The 11,999-nt window shown below is 33.7% G+C and overlaps 1 protein-coding gene across 2 annotated transcripts in view; it reads left to right on the top strand.

Moving 5' to 3' along the window:
* The first annotated feature begins 3,807 nt into the window (after window positions 1-3,807).
* Window positions 3,808-11,999, top strand: part of LOC110020965 (enhancer of rudimentary homolog) — a 19,177-nt gene continuing 10,985 nt past the window's right edge. The window contains exons 1-2 of one of the 2 annotated variants that reach the window (XM_020719274.1): window positions 3,808-3,947; window positions 4,596-4,689. In XM_020719274.1, coding sequence (XP_020574933.1) covers window positions 3,945-3,947; window positions 4,596-4,689 — 97 coding nt within the window. In that variant the 5' untranslated portion in view covers window positions 3,808-3,944. Of the gene's footprint in view, window positions 3,948-3,973; window positions 4,040-4,595; window positions 4,690-11,999 lie in introns of those variants that run through there. The other variant, XM_020719281.1, reaches the window with a different exon arrangement.

The following is an 11,999-nucleotide window of genomic DNA, read 5'->3' as shown; positions in this document are numbered from 1 at the left end:
GTTTATAGCTGTTCATAATGTTATTATTGAATAATATATTGAAAACAGTTATCTTTTGGTCTTTGTTGGATCTGTCCTTTTGTATAGCTGTTTTTGTGAGCATTTCTAAGAGAGTTTTTATGTAGAGGTGGCCTAATTGTCCAAATATTCATTTTATGTACAATCATTTTCTGCTAAAATTGCTGCTGTTAAATCAGAACCGGACTTTACATACATACCACAAAATTCTTATGTATTTACATGTCACCCCTATGCAGCTGGAAAGTAAGGACTGTAATCGTTAACCACAAAATCTGAATCTTCAAGGTAGGTTGGTTATTATGCATGTTGCTGAAATCTTTCTTCTATTCTATATATACACAATTGTAGTCTCTCTTAAAGTGCAAAATATACAAGTTTCTATTATATTGCCTTCTTACATACAATCTTCAATATCTAACACCTAAAGTTCCTAAAGTTTAATCTTTGTATGTCTAACACTTTGGTGTTATCAACCTATGCATGGAAAGGTGTATTTCACTCTTAAAAAGTTTTTGATAGTTATATTTTCTATATGATATTAAATATCAATTTAGGTATGTAAATATCAAAGTTTAAATTTTAGACGTGTAAATATATAAGAATCGTTTGTATGTATGTAAATGATCCGGTCGAAATAAAAACTAGCAATTTATGGGAAAAAAATCAAAGATGATTTATAAAATCAATTCTATATAAAGATAATCATTATGATGATATTTCAAAAAATTTAACATCCATATCAACTACATATATGTTAAATCCAAAAATATCCTGTGAATCACACTCAAGGTATAGAGCTGTTGACGGATGAGAGAAATTGAGAGAGAGAAATTGAGGAATGTAAAGTGTACAACAACATAGGTTCTGAGAGAATAAATTCAGTAAACCTTTATTGAAGATATGACCCCCTATTTATAGGTCTTAGGGGTATCTAGTAGAGTTACATATTTGTCCCTATTTTAATAGGAACATTATAAGTCATTATGGCGTTTTTCCATATCTATAACTCTCCGAGACTTTTTAATGTTCATAGCTGGCGTTAGCACCATTCCATATTCATAGCTACTCATAATAAGGCGTTTAATAACCTGTTGGTGTTACCATTTGATCGTCTGAGATGCATTTTGTCGGCCTTTTCAAAAGAATCCTCATTAGAAGCCTTATTGTCGTTAGGGTGAACTTGGATTGTGCATCGCCGTAATCTGACTGGCAGCTATCATTGGAAAAGGGGCAGTCTCATAGGATTAGAAGGATATTCGGTGGAGTGCTCTTTGGCCATTCTTTTTATCCTGCTTGTTGTAATAGTTCATAAAAGGCTTGCTCATGTTGTGGATGTATAGAAAAAGACAAATGAGATGGAAAGGTTTTAAATTTCTTCAAAAAGAAAGATGTTTATAGGTGTTTCATAATGTTATTATTGAATAATATAATGAAAAAAGATACCTTATGGCCTTTGTTGGATGAATCATTCTATATAGTTGTTTTTGTCAGCATTTTTAAGAGTCTTATGTAGAGGTGGACTAATTTTCTAAATATTCATTTTTTGTACAATATTTTATGTTAAAATTGTTTTTGTTTCTTTTATAATATCAGAACTGGAATTTATTTACATTCCACAAAGTTCTTATGTATTTAAATATCTATGCTGCTAGAAAGTATGGACAGTAATCTTTCAATCATAATCACCAAATTTGAACCATCAAAATATCTTGGTTATTATACATGTTAAAATCTTCTTTCCATTTTATATAAGAAGAAAAAATTGCTCAAAACCTACTTGGTACATTCATAATTCAAGCTTAAATAAGGTATTAGAATGTTTTACAAATAAATCCAAGACTTCTTCAATATTCCCTTATTTACCAATAGGAACCTAAATAAGGTCCAATTCTTAACACTCCCCCTAAGATACGCAAAAGATATTTGTTAAGCCCATCTTATCACATAACGTAGACAAATTTAATGAGCTAAGTCCTTTGGTGAGGTAGTCAGTCACTCGCTCTCTAGTGGCTACATGACTTAGCTCCAATAGCTCATTATTTAGTTTTTCCTTGATGAAGAATCTACCAATTTGCGTATGGTTAGTTTTATCGTGTTGCACCGTGTTGTTGCGATGCTGATTATTGACTTATTGTCGCACCACAACTTCATTTAAGTTCCTTGGTCCACTTAAACTCAAACAACAAGGCTCTCAGGCACATCATCTTGGCAACTCCTATTCTCAGAACTGATATACGAGTTTCTAGTAAGTTTGTCAAACTCACAAAAATCACAAACCAACTTTTGTTTATTTGTCTTCTCATATAGAATAAGATATAACTAGCTCAACAAACTAAAATAAGGGTGTCCCATGCATCTGTAATGTAGCAACAATACATCCTTCACACTCCTCCCAAATTGTCCCACTCCATCACTCTCTACTATGGATGCCAAGGCTTCGTCCATCTCCTCTCGGTCCAAGTACAAGAATCCACTTTGCCATGTTCCAGGCCTAGATGTCTGGCTCATCCCTTTCTCTTGAAAGATCACCTTAGGAATATTGAAACAAACAATACATTTTTGGTGAAGAATAATGAAATTAATGAATCAAAATTTTCATTTGAAAGGAAGGAGCATTCAAAACATCGGACAAGTCATATGAAAGTACCCCTCACTGTACCCTTACAAACTACATGCTGTGTTGTACCATTAGTAATCGAGTTGTGCTCTAGTACTGCTAGGGTATAAGAAGAAAACATTCTAGAAACACCTCTCATATGTCGAGATGCACCAAATCTACTATCCATTTGATGATTATGTGATGGAAATAGAGGTAAGATCACGTGTATCACAAGTATCTTTGTCAAAGTGATTATAAGTGGCAATGTTACCCTTTAATGACGACTGAGCATCCTCAACCCCATCTCATATTGTTTTTTTGCTTCCTCTATAACATCTCCAGACATTCATGATCCTCATTGGTAAAAGCCACACATGTCTCTTCCTCCTTTGTTGCCATCAAATTTGCCATGTAGCCCCCTTTTCTGTCTTTTCGACTAACACAACCATGACCACGACCTCCAACCTGTCCACATCCTCCAGTCTCTCTCTCCTTAGGTGGCCTAGGACATGTTTTACCCATATGCCCAACTTCACCACATTTGTAGCACTTAAGTGTCTCCTCTTGGACATTTATCATACCTGAGCTCGAGGCAACCAATACTGATCGCACATCTAGGGTCCACTTGACTCAGAGTGTAGTTTCATGCAACTTTCTTCCTTTTTTATTGCAGCAATGACCTCCTCTAGTTAAGGGATAGTCGTTTGAGCTAGGAGGAATGATCTCCTTTGATCAAAATGTGGGTTCAAATGGGCTAGAAACTGCGCAATCCTCATCTGTGTAAAGATCCCCCCTTTCTCGCACTCTGTATCACCACAACTCAAGCTTGAGCTACCATTGGTTTGAGCTTGAACTCGATTAATTAATCGAGCTCGAGCTTAATTCTATGAGTTCAAGCCAGCTCATGAGTCAACTTGCTTAATATGAAAGAAGAAAAATTATATTAATAAGTGTTATAATGATTTGACAAATAAAATGAATGTTTATGAGATAATTAATAAAAAATCATTTAATATAAAATAAAAAGAAATATAATTTTGAAATATTTTTAATAATTTAATTTTTTAAAATTTTAATTATATTTTTGATTAATTATTTTAAAATGATCAATCTAACAAGCCAATGAATTGAGTGAAAGGGCTTAATTCTAGTTGATCAAGCTCAGTTTCCGAGCCACATATCAGAGTCCAGCCCGGGCTGGCTCACGATCTGGCTGGGCTCCCTTATCACCCTAGTGACTTTAGAGAGAGCCTGCGCTGCGGCCTGGGCTGTACTGCCGTTAGTGATCAAGTTTGCGGATCGCCTTCAACATCGACGACCTGTAATGGTAGCTTCCCTCCCCTTCCTTCCGTCTACTTTTTGCATCATCACTATTAGTCCAAAAGCTCGACGCTTTCTTTCCTTTTAATTTTAAATCTGGTAAAATTTTCGCTCATCTAGTCTTTGCGGGTTTTGAAATCTCCATGTAGTTCAATAGACGGATAGGTTAACCAATCGTCAGGGGAAATTAGCTGGATAGGCTGTGAAATAGCATGCTTTGTAGGTTAAACTTGCTTGAGGAAGAGGATGAGAGATCACGAGTATTTTATTAGAACTAGAAGTTTCTTTTCTTGTTTGTTCATTACCTATAATGCAGAATTTTTTTAATGTACCTTTTAGTATTTTTGGTTACTGTTGCATAGAGACATGACATGGGATAGAGAAAAAGTTCAGTGCTCCTCCTTTTGAGGGGAAGTTGGCTCTGAACAGGGACCAGTGGCCAAGATAAGGAAGAAATTTGCTTGATGTGATTCTAAGAATGTAGAGGTGGATGATAATTACTTGTGAATGTTTTAATGAAGAATTTGTTATAAGCTGAAATGATGACACGCAAAGGATAATGCTATGCCTTTCATTGCTTTCTTACACACTTATCAGATCTTTTAATTTGGAAGTTAGAGTTTTTTTTCGGCTGATTTTTTTTTTTCTTTTACAGGCTAATAGGCACACGATTCTACTGATGCAGCCATCTCAGAATAGGGCGTCTAGAACTTTTATGGATTATGATTCAATCAGTCAATCCATGGATGGTAAAGATGCCATTTTAGACAATATATGCATGCATCTGCAAGTAATAACTTAAAAGTCACAAGTTGCCATATGTTTTAGATCAATTGCAAAAAATAAGTTTTTTCAAGTTTCTCAACCTAAAAATTGTACCACTTTTGCCATCATATTTTAGTAGTTATTCCAACCATGTTACATGCACACGTGAGCTTGTCTTTGTTGGGGTGTTGAAAGACGCAATGTGCTTTCTTTTACTCTCTAAGTGCAAACATATGCGAGCAACAAAAATGTTGTGTAGATGTATGCATAATAACTCATTGCTCCATTGGGTCCCCCAGTTTTAAGATGTTTGTTTACTTGATAATACTTTTAAGCATTATGTTTCCTATACAACCAATGACAACTAAGAACTTTTTTACAATTTAGTTAGATGTGGTAGAAATGAAGTTAATATTTTTCTATATTAAAGTAGTATTTGGATAGAGTACAAGATGATCTTATTGCATAAATTCTGGGAGTAACGCTTGTGAAGAAAAGGTTGTAGAAAATAAAGTTAGATGATTAGGATTATTAAACTTGAGAGTTGAAGATGCAGCAAAGGGAATGCATGTAAAGTTAACATGTGGGAGCCTAGCGGATGTGATTAAAAGGGTATGCCTAGAAAATTGTGAAAAAGGACTTCCATAAACTAGAGTTGATAAGATATGTGGAACTATTGAAGAATGAACAAGGAGTAGTAAATTGTAAAGTTAAGACCAATAGGTTTGGCTCAACTTTAGAATATGAAAATTTTCTTGATATGTCCAGTGAACCTTAAACTAGGGAAATATATCATCTTCATTGAGAAACTCAATATTATTATTATTATTGTCAATTAATGTTGAAACCAGGTTCATGATTCAATTAATTACGATAGATTGTAAGAGACATGACATGTTTTGCATTCTTCTTGTTCAACCCTCTATCAAAATTTCCCTTTAACCTCTCCCGCAACCCTTCTTCAACTTCTAAAGGTCGTATATATGTAAATAATTCTTTTGGATTGCAATTAAATATAATGACAATTGTATGTTGATTTGAGGAGGGAGTTTTTTTGCTTTGAATGGCTTACCTGCATAAAGCTTTACTCAATCTTAATTAGAGGAAATCACTCGCCCGTTATTTTAGGGAACTACTCACTCAAAGTAGAGTGATCTTGTTCTTTTGTCCTTAAACTTTCTCTTACAAACTCTTTCATATTTAAGGCTTTCATAGCTTCAAGGATGAACTCTTTGGCTAAGTAAAAGAAGCATTTGATGGTTGGAAAGTTCTAGTAATTTAGGAGATAAGTGTTATTCAAGAAATACTATTAACTATCTAATGAATAATTTTTCAGATATCCCTTAATTCCATAAGACAAGGACTTAAAAGGCTTAAACTTATAATCTTGTACGATAGAAACTCATAACATTTAAAGGTTCCTACCCTGTATTTGAATATCATATTAAATGATCTAATTAAATGCAAATGTGATCCTCTTATGATACTTTTCAAATTAAAATTAGGAAATTCCTTGATCATGATAGTTTTTCTCTTGATAAAAATGATTTTATTTTCAATTTTGAGAGCAAATTTTATATTTTTTTTCTTAATTTTTTATCAATGAGACTGATTTATGATCTCTAATGGTAGCTTTATTCCTTAATCAAATACCTAAGCATCCCCCTCTATCTTCATGACTGAGGCATCTTACCCTCTTCACCCTTGATTTAGCAAGATTTACTTTTTAGTTGTCACACCTAATCTTTGTTTGATGTCCTAACAAGCCCTTGGCTACTTACGTCCATAATTAGTTTGGTCATCTTGCCTCTTCTGATGTTTTATAACATAAGTTAGGTACAATTGAGTAAAAAGACGAGATATATAAAATAATTTAGCCAAGAGTTGGGATATTTTAAATGCCTAATCAATTTAGTTTATTGATAAGAAGATTCTTAAGGTCATAGTTAAAGATGAAGATATTAAGAAAGGGTGAAAACATTATTTATAGAAATAATTGAATGAGATGCTTAACGAAGCATTTTTTTTAGTGAAAAATAAATAAAATCATGTACATCATAGATTCATCCTAAAAATTACAATTGAGTTTGCTTGAAAGGATTTGAAACGTTGTGGAAGATGTCAGAATATCTTAATTTTTAAATATTTGCAATGGAATCTTTAAGTATAAGAGGATGTTAAATGATTGGAGAGCAAGTATGTTGGTACTGATATTTAAGAATAAACAAGTTGATCATGGTTATGATGATTATGAGGAAATTATATTTATAAGATATAATATACAATAATGTTTTGTGAGAGGGTAAAGAAGAACAACTTAAAAAAATCACATTGATTTTGATATATAATTTGGTTTTATACAATAATGATTGACTATGAAGCTGATTTTTGCGCTTGGCAATTAGTGAAAACAAAGAAAGTTTAGAAAGTATTTTCTTGTGTTTTAATTTTCACGAGAAAGCATATGATTGATTATGCGCTCATTAAAAAAAATTGTGCATATAATAGTTATGTTAGAGTTATTAATAATATGTTTGATAGCAAATTATTTGATGTTTGAAGCGGTTGTGGAATTAACAAGAAGTTCCAAATAGTAATATGATTATATCATGAATCAAATTAACATCATATTTTGTATTTTATATGTATATGTTTGTTAAGAATATTCAAAATAAGGTATCTTAGTGAAATCTCAACTAAAATAAGTGAAAAGTTGAAATAAAAAAGAGAACTTTAAAAGTTAGAGGGGCACAAGTTTAATAGAATAAGGACTGAATATATTGTATGCAATATTAGTTATTAGTCAATATTCCTTGAAAATCAAGTGATACTTAGTGTAGTAGGTTTTACATATCATGGGTTTTATCGTAAAGAAGAATGAGGATATTAAGCATATATACTTTGTGTAGCTTAGAATGGGTGTTTATGAAGCTGAATGCCTAAGAAGTAATAAGCACCAAATAATATCTTGAAAATTTAATGGAAAGTAAATCTTCATCTAGCTTGATGATGATTTATTTCTGGTTTAGAGTGTTGCATGTAAGTCATTGATAGCCATATCAAATTTTCCAAAAATGAGAATATTAAGATGGATGTGTGGAATAATTGACCGAAAAATGATTATATAGAAGGAAAGTTTATGCATTTGCTATTCAAGGTAAGATAATGAAAAATGGACTTAACATAGTTTGGGCATGCACAAGAAAGGTTAGATATTGCGCAATGATACTAATGTAGAAGGATTAGAAAGAAGAACAATTTAGTTCAAAGGTAAATAACATAGAATTTATGTAAGTTAGTCACAAAAATAAATTGAACACCTCAAGCAATACTCACATGAGAAAATGGAGAATGAGAATTATGTTAGATCGGCACCTTAGGACAAATTTGTCATTTTTTAGCGTACGGGCAATTTAGTCTTTTGTCATTTATTATGGTTTAATTTAAATAGGGCTAATATGTTTATTGTTATGATCATGCAAGAGATTGTGTCTTGAGTTTTAGGGTTTGAGTTTGGGAGAGATTCATGCAATCTCAGGGCATCATCCTTGTCTCAAGTGGATCTGGAGTTGTGAGATCGGATGAAGGAATGGGAAACAGACTCAAGCGTCAGCACATCGAAGGAATGACATGACATCCGGATGGCTGAAACGAAGTCAGTAGGCAGAATGAGACGACCGACAATTTGAGGCAAGAGATGATCAATTTGAAGGATTTCGATCTGAAATAGAGATGTCATGATAAATGGAGATAAACTGCTGAGTAGCATCCAACCACACTTGTGCCTTTTGTTGCATCAATCTTCCAAGAAGAAGACAATTCTGGAGCTTATGGGGATGGACGAGCTGATTATGGGGCGCGCCAGAGTTATGGAATATAAATCAATGTGTCGAGGAAATGAATCCAACCCCCACTTTATGTGTGGAATGAACTTCAGTCAAGGAATTTGGGGAGAAGACTCATGTATGAGAAAGTTTAAGATGTCGATTTTTGAAAGAGAGTATGCTTACGGTTTGGTCTAACATGTGGAGAGATTCTTTGTTGTTAATGTGTTGACAGAGAATGAAAAATTGATGGCGGCGGCGTTATATTTGGAAGGGAAGACTCTAGCGTAGTGCCATAAAGAGAACAATATCAACCAATTAGAACTTGGTAAGAATTCAAGGATTGCTTGTTGGAACATTTCTGAGCTATTCAGAAAAGAGAACTACATGAGCAATTCTTTGCATTGACTCAGGAAGAGATTGTTATGGAGTATAGGGAGAGATTCAAGCTATTGTTGGGACGGTTGAGGGGATTTATGAAACATTATTGGAGGGAAACTTCTTGAAGGGTTTATAGCTCGACATACGTGCAACTTTCATCCATCGAGACAGTAATGCTTGGGAGAAACTATGGAATTAGCACATTTGGTTTGAGATTGCAATAGAACAAACTAATAGGAGTAGTACAGGTGGAGCGTCATACCAAATTGTGATAACCACGACGATACCAAAAACTCAAATAGTGGAAGCCCAGAGGGAGGCTTCACAGGACAAGAGTTATGCGTCGTAATTGGGGGCGACATTCAAGGTTCTTATAGAGACAGATCCAATAGAAGCAAGCCTATGGATTAAGTTTTTGTCGTGATGAGAAGTTTACCCCATGATACCATTGCAAAGTTTGAACATTATAGGTTCTTATCGTCTGTGACTAGGAGACAAAGGATGAAGAAACAGAGGAAACTGGGGTGGAGGAACACCTTCATTTTTGTCCACTGAGGATAAGATGTCTTTTTTTGGAGGGGAGTAATATGAGATTGACACCTAAGGGCAAATTTATCTTTATTAGTCTACGGGCAATTTAGTTTTTTTTCATGTATTATGGTTCAATATAAATAGGGTTAATATATTTTGGGTTAAGGTTATGCATAAGATTTGGCTCGAGTCTAGGGTGAGGGTTTGGGAGAGATTTCCTACCTCATGAATTGTAGGTGCTTATCTTTGTATTTGTATTGATTGTTTGATGTTCTTGCAATAAAATATTATTTGCCGTAATTTTTGCGTGAAAATCAATGTCGAATTCTATTAGATTCATAGGTCTGACCTTTTGGAGTTTGGGGCAGGGAGAATGATCATGTGAAGTATATTTTTTTTTCCAAAGGAAATCGGTACTTGGTAGATGCCCAAACACCGATTTCTCATGCGCTAGGCCCCATGATGAGAGCCATTGTCATGTGCCTAAATATTTGAGAACCCAATACCACTGGAGATCGAACCTGTGACCTGAGGGGACTTACAGTAACCCCGCCAACTAACAAGCCACTGCTTGTGGCGCGGGCGCGCGCACACACACACAGATATATATATATATGAAAAGAAGAAAATAGCTCTATGATTCTTCCAACTCCGGACAAAAACAAGGGCATTGGTTTTGGTGTTTTGAGGTGGGAGGTGAGGGTGAGGAGGAGACAAAGTGGTTTATAATTTTTAGGGGATTTAAACTCATGCATTTTCCTTGGAAGGTCAGGGGCAATGTCATATAATTTTCTCCTTCTAAAAGTGGGCTTGTTAATAGGATATGTAAAAGAGCGACTAGGAAGGTGTCGATGTGGTTGGGAGGTTAGAAGATGGAGGGAAAGGGGGGTGATTGCTTTATATATACAATTTTGATCTCTATTGTCCTCGGGTATATGATATTCTAATGCAAATCTGAGATGAGACGTGCAAAAATATGCATGCTAATTAATAATTTATCGAAATTTATCTTCTAATAACAAAAAAAATGAAACACTAAATTTGAATTAAATGATAATTTAATAGTCACTTAAATGGAAATTTAGCGAATAATTTAAGGTTAATGCATTCCACATTGTGATTAGAAATCACTCGGTAATCATAAATCGAGATTTTACGAGCATGACTAAATCATACACATAGGTAACACAATAACTAAATTATAGGAAAGAAAGACATCAAGAAAAGATATCGCCCAAGTGTTGATCAATGCCTCACACTGATAGAATGAGATGGCTTTACGCTAATTTTGGTAGTTAGTACTTCTACGCTAATTTTGGTAGTTAGTACTTGCACCACAGTCGAGGTTTGCATACAACCAACAGTCAACCAAAATAAATTATTTTTGATAAACTAATTCACATGCCTCAGTTTTTCTTTACTTATAATCATAGAATCCCTTCTCTAATATGAATTAAGTCAACGACCATGATCTGAAGCAAACTCTATCCATAGTTTGCTAGAGATTTGCATCCAACAATACATGCAATCCAAACATGCAATTCACGCTAGCTTCCTATATTGCTTCTGCCATAGGAATTCTGTCAATTGTTAACTGCGGACTAGGAGCAAATAAAACCAAGGCTCGTTCAAGACCAACAATAGTCATGACCCATTTAAGGATCAAACAACAACATAGCATCCAAAAGGAAAAACAACAACAACAACAACAAAAAGATAGCATAAATTACAGTTGAAGGTCATATAGCTAAAGTAACCTAAAGTGAACCAACAATGAGCTAATGCTTAAAATCTAATTAACATGCACATTAAAAAATCCGAATCCATGGTGGACAATTTTTATTAAAGAATATAATTCATTTTTGTTAGGATCGTAGTAGGCATGATTAAATTTACTAATGTAAAAAAATTCTAAAAAATAAAGAAACTACTAGCTTAACATCAACTAAAATAAATTAAGCACTCAAAATGTGTAAAAATTTGTTCGGCTTGAAAAAATAGTACTATGACGAATTTAGTATTTGCCACACATTCTATGCATGATGGTTGTGATTTCAATAGAATAATTCATGAATTATCATGTGCAGGGTTTAGGATCATATGAGCTTTCTTTTAAGGCATTCATTATTTACAAATTCATAGAAATATTGACATTTCTCCCCAAGTTTTTTTATTTTAAATTAAATTTGGGAATCAATAAATCAAAAAGCAAAAACTTCATTTTCAAATTGATTTGTAGAAATAATTTCATTAAATATTTTATCAAGAGTTAAAACATCAAATTCTTCGCTTGATATGTCAATTTCAACATACATGATTTATGCAGGCTTGCATTTAGAAATAATTAAATTTCCATTAAGAAATCATGTTCATTTCTTGCTTTTCTTTATCTTTAGAATTAAATTTCGACTTTTCTTCAATTTTATGTTCGTGTTATGGAGAGTGAAGAGATCGAGAAATTAAGTGAGACTTTTTGAGTGAGGAAAAGAAGGAGCGAAGAAGAGATACGAAGAGAGAGTGTAAGCATAAAAACGAGGGAGAAGGAGAAGCAAGAAAGG

This window comes from Phalaenopsis equestris, unplaced genomic scaffold, assembly GCF_001263595.1.
Source record: "Phalaenopsis equestris unplaced genomic scaffold, ASM126359v1 Scaffold000002, whole genome shotgun sequence".
Taxonomy (NCBI): Eukaryota; Viridiplantae; Streptophyta; class Magnoliopsida; order Asparagales; family Orchidaceae; genus Phalaenopsis; species Phalaenopsis equestris.
The sequence above is the reverse complement of the archived record's forward strand: the minus strand, read 5'-3'. Positions and strand labels throughout refer to the sequence as shown.